The sequence below is a fragment of the Drosophila biarmipes genome, chromosome 2R (genome assembly GCF_025231255.1).
Source record: "Drosophila biarmipes strain raj3 chromosome 2R, RU_DBia_V1.1, whole genome shotgun sequence".
Taxonomy (NCBI): domain Eukaryota; kingdom Metazoa; phylum Arthropoda; class Insecta; order Diptera; family Drosophilidae; genus Drosophila; species Drosophila biarmipes.
The window spans coordinates 15,756,293-15,775,046 of record NC_066615.1 but is presented as its reverse complement, the minus strand read 5'-3'; the positions used below and the strand labels follow the sequence as shown (position 1 = coordinate 15,775,046).

Here is an 18,754-nt window from a genome sequence, read left to right as displayed (position 1 = left end):
CCCGCAGCGCACACTGGCATGAAATACCCTAACGCCTGCGTTTGTTTACCGTTTCGGACGTTACTTTTTTTTTTCATCCGAGTCCTAATTCGCTAGGCATTTATTTAATTGTACAAATATGGGTCTATCTATGCAAGTGCGGTATAAAAGGGGGCCCGGCGCTTGGCGTGGGCCTAGAAGAAGTCCATGTCCCCGCAATTGACGTCCAGAAAGTCGTCGTCGTAGCTGATTAGCTCCTTGAGTGGCGCTCCTTGAGCCGCCGCCGCCGCTGCTGCCTTGGATGTGGAGGGCAGTTCGGTGGTATCCACCACGTTTATGTTGATCTCATGTGTCCTATACTCGGGGCCATCCTGCTCTTGGCCAGCGCCAACGGGCGAGGGCGGCGGGTTAGACACTGTTGATACAAAATAATAAATGATTTACAAATGAGATTAAAAACTTCAGTGCGATTCTCCTACAGTTGCTTGGCTGGTTGTCCTCCCTCAGCTCGTCGCCCTGCATGTAGTGCTCCTTGCGCTGGCTCAACGTGGGCAGTTCCGTGACCTGCTTGCTGAGGCACTTCTTCAGCTCCTCCACCTTGCGGTCCCGCATTAAAGTCTCGATCTGCTTTCGCGACTTGCTCAGGTTCTGGCGGTCCTCGCTGAAAATGGACTTTTGCTGCTCCTGGCTAATGCTGTCGTGGTGTTTAAGCAAGAACAGGAATACACCGCCTGGTGTACGTCTCCGCTTGCCGTTCTGTTGGGGGAATAGTACATAGGATTGACACATTTAGAGGCAGCTCATTTGCATACTTACTTTGATCATCATGCCGCCATCGGCTTCGATGCGCTGAGTTTCTTTGTATAGCTGGAGGGGCAATTCCATGCCCAGAATTTCCACCACTCGAACTGGTACAGAAAGTTTATCAGTTAATATGCACGACACGACTGTTACGATGCTCACCTAGTAGCTCGTCCTTTTCCTCGTATAGTTTGCTGGCCATCTCGGTGGCCACATCGCAGGGATCCCTGCCGGCCACTTCGTTAAGGTCCAAAATGTGCCTCGGCTCGCACGAGTCGGAGGAGCCGCTGGCCGAAGATGTGGCGCGACGCGATCGGTGACCTAGTCTGCTTTTGACCGCGCCGCGCTGTGGATACTCGTCCGTGGACCGGCTGGAGGGCCGTCCCCTTTTGTGAGCCGGATGAGAGGACTCACCGCCGTCCTCCGAGGAGTTCGAGAGGCGTCGCTTAAGGCTGTTTTCACCATTCAGCCGATACCGCAGCGAGAAGTCGTAGTTCTCCACATTCCGATCCCGGCCACTCCTTGTGACGTCGCAGCCACGCATATTCTCGCTGAGGGCGTCCTCCTGCAGGGCGGAGGCCCACACGTTGTACTTCTTGAAGCGGGCTCGATTGGGCTGCATTTCGGCGTCCGTTGGTGGAACGCGTCGCATCACGGTACGCCGGATGCGCTTTTTCCCCTTCTTGTGGCCGCCGTGTACGGTGGCATCCGTGCGCAGCTTCTTGATGCACCCGTCCTCGGAGGACTCGCCCGACGAGGAGTCACTATTGCTCTGCGACTCCTCCTCCAGCGCCGTCTGAATCTGGTGGCAGGTGGTGAGGGGGCTGGCCACCTTCTCGGCACCTGCAGGTCGCTGCAGCGGCGTATAAACGCCATCGTTGTCGCTGTCCGATATCTGGAAGGACAGCAGAGAAGGTCAGTGCTGGTCCCAAGCCCCGGATGGTGGTTACCTCGCCGTCCTCCAGGTCAACGTCGTTCGAGTGCAGCTCCATCATTTTTCTAGGCGAGACGAGAAAATCTTCGCCCAAAGTGCAGCTGTTTGTGCAACACTGGGCGGCAGAGTGACCGTTTGTTGCGGGTTTTGAAATTCCAATTGTGTTTAACTGCTTATTGCTTAAAATGTAGTTCTAAAATGTATAAAAATTATGTTAAATATATTTTAATTCATTTGTTTTATGATTTTCAAACAATTACCTTTGTTTAATCCTTATAAATCCTGTTGATATTAGCATTTTCCAATCTTTGGTGACTAAGGACATTGTTCAGGTGCTAGTATAAGTAATTTTAAAATTAAGATTTGAAATACCTCTCGAAAAATGAATAAACATGTAATATATTTAAAAACAAAAACCAAGATCTGTCCATATATTGGTATTATCTCCCTAACCACGACTGGTCACACAACACACGTGCATTTTACTTTTGGGCGAACGGGAACGTGGTTAAAAAAGAACGCAGTTTCATCTTTCGCGTGCTGACTGTTGCATGCAACGGAGGTGTTTGAGCAGTGTGTGATACCGATTTTTACTTATTCTGTTTTTTTTCAAAACAAAAATATAACGTAATATATACGTTTAATACCTTTTATAAATATTTGTCTGTTGTTATTGGTTAAATAAACAATCAATTACGGGTAAAGTTACTCCAAGAAAAATGGCCTCCTCCGAGGCCAAGGGTAAAAACCCTTATTCGGAGCTGAGCAACGTTAAAAGGCCGAAATTATCGCCCTTAAATAAAAAGAAAAAACCTACGGATAACAATTTAGTAGAATCGGAAAGCGAAGAAGTTGTGATGAAAGAAGTCATTGACCCTGTAAGTCATCCGAGTCCAACCAGCCAAGTAAGTGGTAAAGCTATAACGGATCCTGCTAGCAAAGAAGAGAAGAGAGAAAGTGGAAATTTGGAAAACAACGGATACTCGTACAGCAGCGCTCACAAGGGACCCTTTGTGGTCTACATAGACAAAATTGGTGAAACCAATGGCGAAAACCGACCTAGAAGAGTTCCTATAAATCCTCTTGAACTAAATGCTGTCCTGCTAAAATTAAATATTAAAGATATAATTTCAGTAAATAAGATTGGTTATGGGCGCTGCAAGGCTGAGTGCAAGTCAGCAACGGCAGCTAATAGCATCCTGTCCTCAAATCTTAAAAGTAATGGTTACGAACCTAAAATTCTTAAGCATTTCATTTTTAAAATGGGTATTATTTTTAATATTCCGACAAAATTTTCCGACTCTGAACTTAAGGAGTACATTTCTTCTCCAGTACCTATTCAAGAAATAATTCGTGTGAAGACTAAGGACCGAGACAATAAAGATATTTTTATTAACACTCCTAGGGTTAAGATTCTTTTTAAAGGTACTCAAATTCCCAACGAGATTGTCTTCCTGTACACCAAAATTAATGTTAGTCCATATGTTCCTTTTAGTCAATGTTTTCGTTGTTTTAGATTTAATCACTTTGCTCAGCATTGTAAACAAACTGAACAAAAATGCAGTAAATGTTCTCTTTCGCATTCAAGAGAACAACAATGTAATCAACTCGTTTGTGCCAACTGCAAACAAAATCACCCAGCCACCTCTCTTGAGTGCCCTGCTCGTAAGAGAGCGTACGCTATCCAGAAATGTATGACTATTGAGAATTTATCACGAAATGAAACGAAGATTAGGTACCCCTCTCTCTTCCAAATTTTAGATGAAGTCGACACCAACGACTTAACCCACTTCCCCCAGCCAACATGGCAAAGAAAATCTGCCAATCCAGTGTTACAAAATAATACCAAAATAGCTACCCAACAAATATTTGCACAAAACCCTTTTAATAAGGTTGTTAAGAACTCTCTTAACAAGAAAAACGAAGATAAAAATTCACGCGACACTATGATCAGCTGGAAAGCTGCTCTTTATGAACATGAGTACACTCCAAACGAAAAGTTTTCTCTCATTCATTCTAATCCACCTAGTTCCTCACCCTCTAGTCAACCTTTTTTAGACAATCCAGCTCTTGAAGCTGCGGAGAATAGCTTAAATCAATTAGCTTCTGAAATATCCTCATTTCTAGTCAACGAAACAACCAATTTAGTACCTGAATCAAGAAACTTTTTAGAGAATTTAAGAAACAGAATAGCACTTACAAACTCAAAAATTGATTTGTTCAAAATTAATCAACTTGTTTAATTTTGAATAATAACTTTTTTATTTATTTATTTATCTATTTACTTATTTTTCTGATTTTTTTTTTTTTTTTTTTTTTTTTTTTTCTGTTAAATTAATTGTTTTTTATTTATTCGTTTTTCTTTTCTCTTTCATTTGTCTATCTGTTTTCATTTGAAAATAAAACATAAAGTTATATTATTTAAATGACAATAAAAATCCTACAGTATAATATTCAGAGCTTAACTGCTAATAATAACAAACAATTACTAGAATTATTCTTAGTAAACAATAACATAGACATAGCAATTTTATCAGAGATATGGATTTCCAATAATTCCATGTGTAGCTTGGCAAATTATAATTTTGTATGTAAGCCGCGTAACGATGGTTATGGAGGCGTTGGAATTTACTTAAAAAAACACATACGCTTTAAACAAATCAACTGTGATATTAGCTTAGAAGTCATTGGTATCCGTACAATTAACCTAAGAAATAATATTAATATTTTCAGTGTCTATGCTGCTCCCAGCACAGACATTAATTCTTTTCAACAAGGCTGCGATGATCTATTTACTATTGCTGCTCAATCGAGTGGTCTAACTGTCATAGGTGGTGACTTCAATGCCAAATCCAGCATTTGGGGTAATAATACTCAAGATGTCAGAGGCGGTATTTTAGAAAATTCCCTCTTACACTCCGGTTTCTTTTGCCTTAACAACGGCTCTCCAACTTACTCCCATAACCCATCCTATACTTCAACACTCGATCTCACTTTCATTAATAGTAGCAATCTTTGTTCTAACTGGTCCTCAATAAATTCTAAAATATCAAATAGCAATCATTTCCCAATCTTAATTGAAATAGACCAAATTTCTGCTTCGACTAATATTATTAAATTTAACCATAATAAAATAATCAAAGACTTTTCCAAAATTCAAATTACAACGTTAGATAGCATTTCCAACTTATCCCAAACAATACACTGTAATAATTCAATTAAAATAAATACAAACAATAGATATGTTCCAAAAAAGTATTGGGACGAGGTATGTGAAAAATTGTTTAGATTAAGAAACGCGTGCAGACAAAAATATTTTAAATCCAAACTACAATCTGATGCTATTGCCTATATTAACAGTAATAAAAAACTTAACAACTATTATTATAAAATGAGAAAAGAAAACCTCAATAAGCTAGCAGAAGACATTTCTAACCCCTCTTCTCTGAAAGATATGTGGAACAAAATCAAAAATCTTAAACTTTTTAAACAAATTAAACCGTCAAACAGTGCAATATCTGACTCAGAACATAGAGATTTTCTCAATCAAATAGCCACAGCTCCCAACACTGCGATGTGTCCTGACGTATCTTTTTCTCCTGATCTGCTTTATAGATATACCAACTCTAATTTCTCAGCGCGTGAACTTCTTGACTTCCTTAACTCTCGTAACCCAGACTCGGCTAAGGGTCTTGACAACATTTCATACAGAATGCTTCTATCTCTACCCTTAAGTCAAATAGAAAAACTGGTATCCCTGCTAAACATTACTTTAGACAATGGGTTTATTCCAGATCAGTGGCGGAAAATAAGGGTTATACCTGTTCCCAAAAAAAATCTAGACTCTTCAATTATTACCAACAACAGACCTATCTGCCTTCTAAGTGTGACTTTTAAGTGCTTAGAAGGTTTGATTAAATTGCGGATGGAAGAGTACATTAATAAAAATAAAATTCTGCCACCAAGATCCTATGCGTTCAGAAAAAACCATTCTACTGCCCAATGCATCAACGATGTAATAAATAACATAGCCAACCTAAAAGCTCGTGGTTTCCACGTTACCGCAGCGGTTTTAGACTTAAGTAAAGCCTTTGATGCCGTCAATATCCCTATTCTGGGTAGCAAATTAGTTAGTTTGGGTTTCGACCACAATCATATTTATTTCATTATAAACTTCCTTAGTAAAAGAGTTCTCACTATGGGTACTGCAGAGATAACTGTAAACAAAGGAGTTAGTCAAGGTAGTTGTCTGAGTCCAATCCTCTTTAATTTATATACAGCTGAGCTTCACAGCTTAAGTAATGACCATGACAGTATTCTGTTCCAGTACGCTGACGACTTCTTTCTAGTCTGTTATGACAAAGTCTTTTCGATGGCTGAAGAGAAATTAGAACAAAAAGTAAATAGGTTTATGGAACTGTGCAATATTAATAATCTTACTTTTAATCCAGACAAATCAGCCACCATTCATTTTAATCTAAGAAAAAAACCTTTAAGTATCTTGTGCAATAATATTATTTTAAAAAATGTAAATAGTATAAATTATTTAGGTAGAGTCATAAGTTCAAACAACTCGTCTGTTCAGCATGTAAATAAAACGATCTCTAAATCGAATCAAACGAATATGTTTATTCAAATGCTCAGTGGTTGCCGCTTCGGAGTACATCCAAGCAAGTCACTACTCTTTTATAAAGCATTTATTAGAACTAGATATGAATACGCCTGCTCCTCTTTTTCAAACATATCAAAATCAGTACAAAACAATATAAATAAGCATGCTAATTTCCACCTTAGAAAGGCCTTAGGACTTATTAAATCGACTCCAATTAATATTATTTATAATCTTGCAGCTGAACTTCCTCCAGCTTATAGGATTAAATTCGCTACAGCGAAGGAGTTGGCCAAAACGTTCGCTCATGGACTACCATCTGCGTCGCTTCTGTCAAACTCCTTTGTAGCCAAAAATACTAGTTACAGTAGAATTTATGCTGAATTTAAAAATATCCTGGATAGTATTGCTCCTATTTGTCCTTACTCTCTGTCCACACGCAAGATTTCAGTTGACACAAATTTCTTTAAAGGTACTTGTACAAATAAAAAAATGGCAAACGAGACTATAATTCTCTCTTTATTTAAAGAAAAAATAAGAAGTTTAACCTCAAAAAATATGGAAATCATCTTCACGGATGGTTCTGTGTCGGAAAATTTTACAGGAGGTGCCTTTGTCCACTTAAATTCCAATTCGATAAAAAGTTTCTACACCGACAAAAAACTATCGTCGCTGACTGCTGAACTCACAGCCCTAGAAAAAGCCATTGACTTCGGTATTTCAAAAAAGTTCTCCAAAATAGCAATTTTAACTGACAGTCTTGGTGCCATCCAGACAATAAAGAACACGAACTCCAAAAACTGCATCTCTCAATGCATTCTGAAAAAAGTCATAAACAACCCAACCCTGCTATCCATAGAATTTCACCACATTCCAAGCCATTCCAATATTTGGGAAAACGATCTCGCAGATACAGCGGCTAAAAATGCTAAAATTAACGGCTCTTTCGCACCCGTCAGATGGACCCTTAAGGACGCAATCAATCATATGTTCGCGCAAATAAAACAAGACTGGGAGCGTGAATACAGTCTGTTCTCATTAGAGCGTAACAAGGGTTACTCTCTCCTCTCACCATATACCACTTCCAAGCCTTGGTTTAAAAACAAAGAACACCTATTCAACCGTATAGAAACGAAGACTCTAAACAGAATCTTAAGCGGACATGCTTTTGACAAATACACACTTTCCAAAATGAAAGTCTACGATAACGCCCTATGCGATTCGTGTAACGTTAATGAAGACATTTCGCATATTTTGTTAAATTGCTCAAAATATACACCAACAAGACAAAATTATCCAACACTACTTAAATATAACGATATCTATCGTTTACTTGGAAATGAACCAATTGAAAATTGGACATCGATTACCAGTTTCATTCGAGCTGCTAATATTAATATCTAATACAACACACTCCACACTGCTCATTTAACACACTATAACACCATCCACGCTTATACCAACTCACAAAATCTCAAAATTAAAATTTCTCACACATATTGATAACATTTTCATCGCTTATCGTTCATCGTCATCGCTCATCGTTCATTGTCATCATAACATCACCAGAAACTACTGCACGATATTTACATAGCTGTCCATTAAATTTTGTTTTTCTTGAAATTTAATTTCATACATTGGCAGTGGCGTTAACCCGTTCCAACGGGGCGGCCAAATAATTCTTCCCTCTTCACGGAAGGAAGTAACTTAATATTTAAAAAAAAAAAAAAAGAACGCAGTTTCCACCCAATTTTCACGGCTCACCATGGTGCGGCCCAACAACAACCAGCTGCCGGAGAACCTGCCGCAGCTGCAGAACCTGATCAAGCGGGACCCGGAGTCGTACAGCGATGAGTTCCACATCCAGTACCAGCACTTCCTCAGCCTGCTGGAGGTCTTTGCCCTTAATCCCAGCGAGGAGAACAAGTCTCTGGATGACATCGTCATGTTCGTGGCCCAGGTGGCCCAGTGCTACCCGGCCGTCTGTGAAGAGTTCCCTAAGAAACTGTCCGAACTCCTTAAGAACTACGCCACCGTTCTGGACCCGGCTATGCGGAACTGCTTTGTGAAGGCCCTGATCCTGCTGAGAAACAAGAACCTGGTGCCGGCTCTGGACATACTGGAGCTGTTTTTCCAGCTGCTGCGGTGTCCGGACAAGAATCTGCGCACCTTTCTGCAGACGCACATTGTGACCGACATCAAGAACATGAATGCCAAGCACAAGGATATGAAGCTCAATTCGGTAAAATTCTGAGCATAACTTTGAGTGCATGATATAATTAGTAATATTTTATTGCAGAGCCTGCAGGCCTTCATGTACTCCATGCTGAAGGACGCCAATCCCAAGGCGGCCAAGATGTCCGCCGATATCATGATCGAGCTGTACAAGAAGAACATCTGGAACGATGCCAAGACGGTTAACGTCATAGCCACAGTTGGCTGCTTCTCCAAGGTGACCAAGGTGCTGGTCACCTCGCTCAAGTTCTTCCTGGGCCACGACGAAGAGGACGAGGAGGAGGACACTGAGAGCGAGAACGAAGTGGACCTGAAGGGAGCTCTGATGGCCAATCGTGTCAACAAGAAAACCAAGAAGCGAACAAAGCAGCTGGCGCAGATCAAGAAGCAGGCGGTGAAGGCGCAGAAGAAGAAAAAGAATGCGCCCGCCTTCAACTTCTCGGGCATTCACCTGCTGCACAATCCGCAGGGCATGGCCGAAGGTCTGTTCAAGCAACTGCAGGGCACCAACGAGCGGTTCGAGGTGAAACTGATGCATTTGGACGTTATTTCCCGCCTTATCGGCATCCACGAGCTGTTCCTCTTCGGCTTCTATCCGTACATTACTCGCTTTCTGCAGCCCCACCAACGCCAGGTGACCCGTGTGCTCCAGTTCGCCGCCCAGGCCTCACATGAACTGGTTCCCGGAGATATCATCGAGCCCATCCTTAAGACGATCGCCAACAACTTTATTACCGAGCGCAACTCCAGCGATGTAATGGCCATTGGCCTAAATGCCACTCGTGAGATTTGCATGCGGTGTCCCCTGGCTATGGGCGAGGATCTGCTGCAGGACCTGGCCATGTACAAAACCTACAAGGAGAAGTCTGTGATGATGGCAGCGAGGTCACTAATCACACTCTACCGAGAACAGCTGCCAGCCCTGTTGCACAAGAAGGATCGAGGCAGGCAGACGGAGGCCCAGGCTGAACGAAAGGTTCGTGCCTATGGAGAGCGCGAAGTCCATGACACAGTGCTGGGTGCGGAGGCTCTGCTCAATAACTCCAAGACAATTGACATAGAGAGCGATGACGATACGGACTCCAATGATGGGGAGTGGGTTAACGTGACGCACAGCGATGGAGAAGGTGGTAAGGAAGGTGTTGAGGATGAAGATGACGACGACGACGAGGAAGACGATGATGAAGAGGAGGACGAGGACGAAGACAACAGTAACGAGGAAGATGAGGAAGAGGATAACTCAGATGAAGGCGTGGCGAGTGGCGAAGAGTCAACGAAGTCGGCAAAGACCAAGAAGGAAAAGAAGGATATCAAAATACTGAACCAAAAGGAGGCTGCCCAGGAACTGGCTCTTACGCGCATTTTCACGGACGAGGACTTCAAGCGCATCAACGCGGCCAATCTGAAGAAAACCGTGACCAGTGCCCGCAAGAGGCCGCTGGAACAGGACCGTGCCGAGTTCGTCAAGCTGAACAGCATCGAGATGATCTACAAGAAGCGAAAGCACGACAAGGAGTCGCGGTTGGAGACTGTGCAGGCGGGCCGGCAGGATCGGGAGCGCTTTGGCTGGAAGGACGGGCGCGTGAACGAGCATTGCTCGAAGACAAACCGCGAGAAGCGCAAGACCAAGAACTTTGGCATGCTGCGGCACAAGGCGCGCTCCAAGGTCAAGAAGAGCTTCAAGGACAAGCAGCAGGCGCTCAGGAAACATCTACTGCACCAGAAGAAGATGAAGTAGTAGCCCCTGGGGCTCGTGTATCCTTGTAGTGTTTTAAATAAATACTAATGTAAGAGCCATTGCTAACCATTTTTAACCATTGTATCAAAGGTAGTTGGTAGTTTAGAATCTGCTTTATTTGACTTCATATAGACTTTGTACGGTTGCCTATGCATTAAACTAATTACAAAAGTATTCGTGTGCCGGGGAGTCGTCTATCTGCGTCGCTTGTCTGATTTTTTCACGCGCTTGGGTCCCTTGACAAAGCACCAGTCCACCTGGATGGTCTGTCCCATTATTTCGGCACCGTTCAGCGCCTCCTTGGCGGCGAGCGCCTGCTTGTGGGTCTCGTACTCGACCAGGGCGTAGCCTTTGGAGAAGCCAGTGCGTCGGTCGAGGTTCAGGTGGATGTTCTTGATCTCGCCATAGTCGCAGAACTTCTCCTGGATCTCATCCTCCTGCGCCTCTTCGTGGATGGAGGTGACGAACAGGATCCAGCCCTCGACGGACCGCTGTGGCCCGGGCTCCAGCTCATCGTCGTCCTCGTTGCGCACCCGCTCGTAGCTGTGGATCGCCTCCCGGGTGTTACTGTCGCTCCCAAACCCGCGTCCCTTGCGGTGCTTCGCCTTCTCCTTCAGGCGCACAATGCCCTCTGTTTCGAGTGTAGGGTGCACGGTCGGCGTGGGAGAAAAATGAGAAAGCATGAGAACGGCGGGAAAGAAAGTTCGCTGCGGCTACTTACGGTCGCCGTCCTCGTCCACCTCGAACTCCTCCGCATTGTCAATGTCCAGCACATCGGCCATTTTGTTTGTTTGCTTTACGAAAGTTAATAAAAAGGTTTATTTTCTTTTCGTACCGCGTCCGGCCAGCGCAAAAACTCCACTAGAGATGGCCTAGGTGACAGTGTTGGCTAACACCGAACTGGGCACATATCGGCTGGATGTTCTTAAAATATATTATATTAATTAGTTATATTCTCAATGTTCTCTATTAGTTGTCCAAACATCTGTGAAAAGTACGCCATTGCTTTTTTATAAAACATGATTGCAATATTGGTTTCTGCACTTCAACAGTTGCAATTAAAGAACCTTGTGATTTTATGAAGCAGCTGAGCGGGAATACCCTTATGATACCCATATGGCTTCGAAGTAAAAATACTAACAAAAGTATCCCATCACTAACGCGCTTTCGCCCAGTCACGCTGCCATCTCTAGCCATCCCCTCGCGGTACCGAAGAATCCCGGGTCAAACAATTTGCGTGGAAAAGGGGGCGTGGCAGATCGATTGTGTGTATGTGGCCGCCGTATCAGCTTAGTCTATAAAAACAAACTGCTCAAACACAACCCTCCAGTCGATCGTCGAGTACCGCTCCCAACGGCAGCAGCTCAGTGTGCTTTTCTTTATTGCCGGGCTGTGACATCACTGTCAGGAAGCGAGTGCTGCCTTTTCTCCGCCCCCGTTCGGCATTCTAAATTGAACTTGAAATTATACAGATTTTCCGCACTGCGGGCATTCGGTCAGAAGCACTCAGCCCCCCACCATGTGTCAACCCACGGGACAGATGCTGTGCGAGATCAAGAACATGGCCCTATCGGGCGATCCGGAGCTGGACAACCAGATCCGCACATGGATTCGGTGGGACAAATGCCCCAGCACCGCCTGCCAAATCATGGACGCCGTCCGGGCGAAGGACTGGGACACGCTGCGCAAGAGGCTGTGCACCCGGATCGCCTTCGGCACGGCAGGATTACGGGCCACCATGCGGGCAGGCTTCGACTCCATGAACGAGCTAGTGGTTATCCAGTAAGTTTAACCTATCTTATCTGATTTTCAAGAGGGGATTAACTGAATCTGTTGATAGGACGGCGCAGGGCTTGTGCGAGTACATCAAGGAGCAGTACCCGAATCCGGAGGACTGGTCGGAGCGGGGCATCGTCTTCGGGTACGACGCCCGCTACAACAGCCACCGCTTCGCCGAGCTATCAGCCATTGTCTTCCTCAACAACAACTTTAAGGTGTGGCAGTTCAAGCGTTACGTGGCCACGCCCATGGTGCCCTACGCCATCTTGAGGCTGCAGTGCCTGGCCGGAGTCATGGTGACGGCGTCCCACAACCCCAAGGAGGACAACGGCTACAAGGTGTACTGGAGCAACGGGGCCCAGATCATTCCGCCGCACGACGCGGGCATCCAGGAGGCAATCCTCAACAACCTCGAGCCGAAGGCTTCTTCGTGGGACGACTCGGCGATGTGTGGCAACACCATGCTCGAGGATCCGTACGACATTGTGGTGCCGCCCTACTTCGATGTCTTGAAGAAGAACCTGCCTTGCACCCTGCTGGAGGTCAACGGAAGGTGCCCGATCTCCTTCACCTACACGGCCATGCACGGGGTGGGCTATGAGTTTGCGAAACAGGCCTTCGCCCGCGTCAATCTGAAGCCGTTCATTTCGGTGTGCGAGCAGCAGGAGCCGGACCCCGAGTTCCCCACCACGCCCATGCCTAATCCGGAGGAGGGAAAGACCTCGCTGGACTTGTCCATCAGAACGGCGAAGGCCAATGGCAGTCAGATCATTCTGGCCAACGATCCGGACGCCGATCGCCTGGCGGTGGCCGAAGTGCGCGAGGATGGTAGCTACAAGCTGTTCAGCGGCAACGAGGTGGGCGCCCTTCTAGGCTGGTGGGCTCTGGAGCTGCACAAAATGCGCGAGCCCGACTGCGATGTGAGCAACATCGTGATGGTAGCCAGTACGGTGAGCTCGAAGATTCTGAGGGCCATGGCCGAGCGGGAAGGCTTCCAGTTCTTTGAAACCCTGACGGGCTTCAAGTGGATGGGCAACAAGGCCATCGAGCAGCAGCAGGCCGGCAAGACGGTGTTGTTTGCCTTCGAGGAGGCCATTGGCTTCATGGTCGGCACTGCCGTGCTCGACAAGGATGGAGTCAGTGCAGCTGCCCATGTGGCCACCATGGCCTGCTACCTGCGGTGCAAGAAATGCATGACGCTGCAGGAAAAGCTGCGCGACATCTACGAGACATATGGGTTCCACGCGACCATCTGCTCGTATGTCATCTGTCGCTGCCCGCCGGTGATCGCGCAGATCTTCGAGCGCCTCCGCACCTGGGACGAGGGCAAGGCGGACACCTATCCCACGAGCATCCTGAACGGCGAGTACGAGATCGAGCACGTTCGCGATCTGACCACAGGCTACGACAGCAGCACCGGCGACAAGAAGGCCACCCTGCCGACCAGTTCCAGCTCCCAGATGATCACCTTCACCTTCAAGAACGGCCTGGTCGTCACGCTGCGCACCAGCGGCACGGAGCCCAAGATGAAGTACTACGCCGAGATGTGCGGCAAGCCGGACGAAAAGAACTGGGGGAAGCTGACCAACACAATGAACACCATGGTGGAGGCCATTGTCGAGGAGTTCTACGAGCCAAAGAAGAACGGGCTCCAGCGCAAGAAGGACTAATCTGAATGCCCATCGGGGGGAAACTCTTAGCGAATTTGACCACACATAAAACTTGTTGACCTGGTAAAAATTATAAGTTCTATACTGACAGCACTGACGCACAAGCCAAAAAGCAACAGCAGCGCCAAGCTGTTGACTTTTAGTCTTTAAAGGATATTTGATATGTTAGTAATCCGCTTGCATTAGGCGAATATTTATGAAAGCATGTAAATAAAGACGAACATTATGGGCCACCAGGCACCACCTGAATCGTGCGTGTTGCATAAGTCAGATCAGCAAACCTTATCTTAATGATGTGAAAATGAGACCACCCAGGTTTCAGCACACTCGACTTAATTACACACTCGAATATTAGTCTTATCATACAAACTTGAGTGGTGGCAGCGATAGAGAGCATTTAAACTGATTGATGAGAGATTAAATCTGGTCCCCATACAGTATACTTGAGTGCAATATGGTAAACCAGCTGGCTTATTTATCAATATAGGAACTGGTTATTAATCTGAAGCTGATAGGGGAATATCAGGCTATGTTCCTAATGAGACCTGAATGAATGAATTTATTTTTATATTCATGTAGAGCAGACATAAAGCTCTGGATGGATTTTCGGTTGCTGGTAAGAAGGTTGAATGCTTTTATAATGAAGGGTTGTTGTTTTCAAGCGCTAGATGTATATTTTGTTTGTTTGTTTTGTTGAAAAATGTGTTCTATCGAGTATCTACTTTCGAGAAGTTACATTTTGGGCAGAAAATAGTCCTATAAGGGGGAGCGATCTCTCCCTGTCGTGAGCATTTGTACAAGAGCCCTGCAAAATAATCCAGACTTGTTATAACCCAGCAGACCTACATACTTGAACACCTATTTGTAGTTAAAATTGTTTACCCAAAACGAAATATTCTAAACAAAAAAAGTCAAGTGGGTCAGTCAGTGAGGCGATAACAAGCCATTGAATGTTGGCCACGACTGTCTGCCAGGATCACAAGAATTCGCGCCGTCCTATCGTATCTGTGGCCTTAGAAATGGGAACCCCAAAACTGATTTATATAGAAACCTTTTGCACTGGATCTTTTGGGTTTGGGTAAAGTTTTACATCGGGTTGGCTAGAAAATTTTTACAATAAATAAAACCAAATCCACTGGTACTGTTATCAACGACAGTCAAGTCTCCTTGACCACAGATATTGTACCCAAATGACCAATTTGTATTGCACTATTTTGTGAGCTAAATGCATTCTATCCGGATCTGATTAAAGAAATTTGGTGTTTCCGGTTGCTTGTCCCAAGCTGACGCATTGTTTTGCAGATCAAATTGTTTACCTGGCATGCGAAGAATGAATTCCTTTCCTTCGGAGCATAAGAAACATATCTTATTTAAAGCTGTTAAAAAAGAGGGTTCGATTTATTTACGGCATGTGGTCTCACAAGCTAATTATAGTTACAACAGTTACAGTTTGAGAGTTAATTTAAAGATGGTATGTATGATTAGGGGTCGGTCTTGCCCTTCCAATTGCTTTAAGTAGTTGCTAGAGATTTGCAATACAAGGAGTGCTTCGAGAGAAGGCATTTAGCTAGAAACGAAAATAAATCAAACCTCAAGCAAAAGTTCTCTAAGTAGTTTGTAAATAGGTATATATATGCTATATATGCTTAGATTGGGTTCACTGGAACGTACATAAGTTCGAATACGAATTCGGGCCCTTATCACTATAATTTTGTTTCTAAAAATACACGAGTTTCTGTATATATGTATGTGGTTGCTATGCACAGGTGAGTGCATGCACCTGCTAGTGGCTGTTGGCAATTTGTGTGTATAAAATGCATATTCAGGCAGTCTTCGCTTAAAGTATGTATTTGTCATCAGTTGCGTTCGAGTTACAGTTTTGCCGTCTCTCAACTTTGTGGCAGATGAGTTAGGACCTCTCGGTTTCGGCTTAAAATGTGCGTGTGTAAAATCCTATCGAGTCGCGACAAGAGTGGCGACTGCTCCACTTTTGGCGCGAGTCCGGGTCTTAGATAAAATTCCATGGGTTCGCCTGGGCTGACTCCACACACCTTCTTAAGGCTAGCGATCGGGGCTTAAACGTCACAAATATTGGGTATTCAATATTCCGCGACGAGTAAGCTCAACTTTATACTAAACATATTTCCTAAAATAAAAAACGTGTATAAAAGAGCTGCATTGAAGAGTTGATATCTTATGATCGCGGCCTGGAGGCCGAACCATCATTCTTATAATTAATACTTTGGGAACTTGTAAGTCATGTTTGCTTATCAAAGGGTCGTGTGATATGTTCGAGTCGGTTCAGGATGATACACTGGGCTTTTGAGCATTGGCTGTTGATATTCGGGTCATAAGTTCAAGTTCATGGCTGATAAGTACGTCGTCTTCCTATCTAATCTTTTGTTACACGAACAAATAAGTACAGGGCGTGTTTTGAATTTTTGTCAGTTTGATTTCGACCTTCCAACATGTTTGTGTTTCTTTTCAAGGACTTGGTCGACCTGCCGGCCATTTTGTTCTTTTAGGAGCATTTTCGTTAATAATTAATTTTGATTGCTTAATTTGATTGATTATAATGATGTTTCTGGCAAGTAAAAGTGAATTTCTTTTCAACAGTCCGCTAAGTTGGTCTGAAAAACTATTGTTAAAAAAGGATTGGGAATATAAGAAAGGTGGGATTATCAGACGAACACATGCAGATAGGACGACTGCGTCTGGTTGCTGTGCGTGGGCGTGATGATCGGCGGGGCGTTGTGGTGGTGTCATACGGATGTCTCGGAGTTCAGCTTCAGCACAAACTTGTTGCTCTTGGGATCCACAACCTCCTCGGCCAGGTTGAAGTGCGGCAGCTTGTGAACGGTGACCATGAGCGAGACATCGTTCTGAATCAGCTGGAACGTGCACTCGTTGCCAATTGGCCGGGAAACGATCTCGTCGCAGATCAGAGACCACGACTGCACCCAGCGGCGCTCCTTCTCGCTCTGCATCACTGGCGACTCGGTCAAATAGGGTTCCAGAAAGGCGCGAGGCGACAGATCGTGCTTCAGGCAGTGGGCCAGGTGCTTCAGGATGCTCTCGAAGGTGTGTCGCGGCTGCTGGCGCGTTACCCGCAAGTACTTCTGCAGAGCCCTGGCCATCGAGGGAAAGACCGCCGAGGCAGCCTCCTGCGGATCGAGCGGCAGTGCCGGAGCAGGTTCGTTATGAATTCGCTTGATGTGGGTGAAGGCCTCCTCGGCGGCGGTGATGAGACGGGCACGCCGCTTCTTAACACGACGCTCGTACTCGTGCTCCTCGTAGAATCGTTCGTTGTGCGAGGAGTCGCGCCTCCTGGCATTGGCCGCCAGAACGGCCCTGCTCTGGCTTTGCTGCTGCGAATTACTCACGCCGTCCACCTCGTAGTACTTGAAGCTGTTCGATATCTTGTTGCGCTGCGATTTGGAGACCGAGATGGGGATGCGCTCCAGGTAGGGGTTAAATATCGGGAAGTCCACGTAGTAATGCTGCAGCACCCACACTGCCGCACGCTGTATACTCAGTTGGCCCAGCATGTAGGAGCGCGAAACGCCGTCCGGGGAGCGAATGATCTTGACGTAGTAGCAGGGCTGCTGGTGGCGCAGCTCCAGCAGGACAACGGCCACATAGTGGATGAACAGCAGAGTGTCCACGAAGTTGGTGGCATATCCCACCAGTGACTTGTAGTCCACGGCGTCGCCGCCAGTCTCCACCACGATCTTGGCACCGTTCGTGACCTGCACGATGTAAAAGAGCCAGTAGGCGAAGGTGCAGATAGTCACAAGCAGGAGCACCAATGCTCGATAAAGGAAAATCCTTGGCATGCTGGCCGAAGTGCGTCGCATGAAGACCGCCCACAGACCGATGGCCAGGAGCAAGAGGCGGGCGGCCAGCGAGACCAATTGTCCCTTGCACTGTTCGCTGCAGGCCAGCAGCTGGGTGCGTACCGTCTGCGTCAGCTCCGGATGATCGAAAGCCGACGGGAAGAAGCCCACGTAGGGCATCACCACCATGGCCACAGGCGAGAAGAAGGTGCCGCATCCCAGCAGAAAGTAGAAGCTGGACTCCACGTAGCGGCGGCAGGCGAAGCCGAAGCCCTTGTCGTTCTCGCGGTGCCACATGTTGTTGATGTCCTCCATGGAGATGCTCTGCTCGGAGGTGTTGCCCGTGACGGCGGTGGTGTTCTCGCCCCAGTTCTCGTCCTGCGGCAGGATCTGGACCTCGATAACCTCCTGGCCATCGTGGCTGCCGTCACCTGGTTATGGGTATAGAGTTTAATGATCGTGTTGGAGCAGCTAAGCCATTACAACTCACCTGTCATGTTAACGCTGGTCTGGTACGGTGCCATGTCGCCCCGCTGGAATCCCTTGCCCGACTTGGAGGAGTGTGTGCTGCGATGCGAGTGCCTGGAGCGATCCCGCTCCCTGTGGTAGCCGTTGTTTACGCTGCCTCCTCCGCCACCACCACCACTTCCACCTCCTCCCCCTCCGCCGTTGTTGTTGTGATTCCGCGAGCGTCTGGAGCGTCCACTGTGTTCCGACTTGACGGATTCGTTTTCCATTGCAATTGGGCTAGCGTGCGTGGGCTGCAGGCCCGATGCCGATCCCTAGTCCCCTTATCCGCGCCAAGCTGCGTGCCCCAAATCACCGCGCAACCTGACCGTGCAGCTATTTTAGTGTCTAACTGTAATTACGGCCGCGGCAGCAGGTTTTTCATACACAGGTATGCAGGGCGCAGTGGCTGCCCCTCGCGGCGACTTAGAGGTCTATCTGTGGCTATTTTTGCGGCACATTGTCACTTGGGGTCTCTTGCTTGGCTATTGCACCTGCACTTGCACTATTTCACACACATTTTACGCTTTTTATTCCGTTTTTCGTGGACTTGGCTTGGTTTCACCCCCCGACGCAGTGTGACCGTTGACTAAGGCCAGCCCAGCAGTGCGGTCTCATTGCAAGCTGCCGTTTTCCAACACTGGCAGCTATGGCGGGAAAAATAAA

General features: G+C 46.1%; 5 protein-coding genes across 6 annotated transcripts; 2 read left to right on the top strand and 3 right to left on the bottom strand.

The window, feature by feature from the left end:
• Positions 1-53: 53 nt before the first annotated feature.
• On the bottom strand, positions 54-1,790 carry LOC108036466 (phosphorylated adapter RNA export protein). Its single transcript, XM_017112641.3, has 5 exons — positions 1,731-1,790; positions 943-1,675; positions 796-887; positions 459-735; positions 54-394 (listed from the first exon to the last, which is right to left on the bottom strand). The coding sequence occupies exons 1-5, from the start codon at positions 1,773-1,775 to the stop codon at positions 174-176; spliced, it is 1,368 nt and encodes a 455-aa protein (XP_016968130.1). The 5' UTR covers positions 1,776-1,790; the 3' UTR covers positions 54-173.
• Positions 1,791-2,191: 401 nt separating this feature from the next.
• Positions 2,192-10,470, top strand: LOC108036603 (protein SDA1 homolog). Of its 2 annotated transcripts, none has more exons than XM_050888308.1 (3): positions 2,192-2,287; positions 7,968-8,565; positions 8,623-10,470. In XM_050888308.1, exons 2-3 carry the CDS (start codon positions 8,089-8,091, stop codon positions 10,294-10,296), a joined length of 2,151 nt encoding a protein of 716 aa, XP_050744265.1. In that variant the 5' UTR covers positions 2,192-2,287; positions 7,968-8,088; the 3' UTR covers positions 10,297-10,470. The 2 variants fall into 2 exon arrangements, with proteins under 2 accessions (XP_050744265.1, XP_050744264.1); XM_050888307.1 differs by having other exon boundaries at positions 2,198-2,413.
• On the bottom strand, positions 10,391-11,168 carry LOC108036604 (RNA-binding protein 8A). Its single transcript, XM_017112866.3, has 2 exons — positions 11,018-11,168; positions 10,391-10,927 (listed from the first exon to the last, which is right to left on the bottom strand). The coding sequence occupies exons 1-2, from the start codon at positions 11,076-11,078 to the stop codon at positions 10,491-10,493; spliced, it is 498 nt and encodes a 165-aa protein (XP_016968355.1). The 5' UTR covers positions 11,079-11,168; the 3' UTR covers positions 10,391-10,490.
• Positions 11,169-11,566: 398 nt separating this feature from the next.
• Positions 11,567-13,994, top strand: LOC108036619 (glucose 1,6-bisphosphate synthase). The gene is made up of 3 exons (XM_017112885.3): positions 11,567-11,707; positions 11,769-12,078; positions 12,137-13,994. The coding sequence occupies exons 2-3, from the start codon at positions 11,816-11,818 to the stop codon at positions 13,743-13,745; spliced, it is 1,872 nt and encodes a 623-aa protein (XP_016968374.1). The 5' UTR covers positions 11,567-11,707; positions 11,769-11,815; the 3' UTR covers positions 13,746-13,994.
• Positions 13,995-15,115: 1,121 nt separating this feature from the next.
• Positions 15,116-18,690, bottom strand: LOC108036602 (vang-like protein 1). Its single transcript, XM_017112864.2, has 2 exons — positions 18,072-18,690; positions 15,116-18,012 (listed from the first exon to the last, which is right to left on the bottom strand). Exons 1-2 carry the CDS (start codon positions 18,316-18,318, stop codon positions 16,508-16,510), a joined length of 1,752 nt encoding a protein of 583 aa, XP_016968353.1. The 5' UTR covers positions 18,319-18,690; the 3' UTR covers positions 15,116-16,507.
• Between the last annotated feature and the right edge of the window lie 64 nt (positions 18,691-18,754).

Coding starts and splice junctions, on each gene's coding strand:
- LOC108036466 (XM_017112641.3), bottom strand. CDS start 1,775: ATGATGGAGCTGCACTCGAACGACGTTGACCTGGAGGACGGCGAG. Junction 888..942: donor GGAAAAGGACGAGCTACTAG/GTGAGCATCGTA, acceptor TTTCTGTACCAG/TTCGAGTGGTGGAAATTCTG. Junction 736..795: donor ATGGCGGCATGATGATCAAA/GTAAGTATGCAA, acceptor TTCCCCCAACAG/AACGGCAAGCGGAGACGTAC.
- LOC108036603 (XM_050888308.1), top strand. CDS start 8,089: ATGGTGCGGCCCAACAACAACCAGCTGCCGGAGAACCTGCCGCAGCTG. Junction 8,566..8,622: donor AGGATATGAAGCTCAATTCG/GTAAAATTCTGA, acceptor ATTTTATTGCAG/AGCCTGCAGGCCTTCATGTA.
- LOC108036604 (XM_017112866.3), bottom strand. CDS start 11,078: ATGGCCGATGTGCTGGACATTGACAATGCGGAGGAGTTCGAGGTGGAC. Junction 10,928..11,017: donor GGTGGACGAGGACGGCGACC/GTAAGTAGCCGC, acceptor CACTCGAAACAG/AGGGCATTGTGCGCCTGAAG.
- LOC108036619 (XM_017112885.3), top strand. CDS start 11,816: ATGTGTCAACCCACGGGACAGATGCTGTGCGAGATCAAGAACATGGCC. Junction 12,079..12,136: donor AACGAGCTAGTGGTTATCCA/GTAAGTTTAACC, acceptor ATCTGTTGATAG/GACGGCGCAGGGCTTGTGCG.
- LOC108036602 (XM_017112864.2), bottom strand. CDS start 18,318: ATGGAAAACGAATCCGTCAAGTCGGAACACAGTGGACGCTCCAGACGC. Junction 18,013..18,071: donor GACCAGCGTTAACATGACAG/GTGAGTTGTAAT, acceptor ACCCATAACCAG/GTGACGGCAGCCACGATGGC.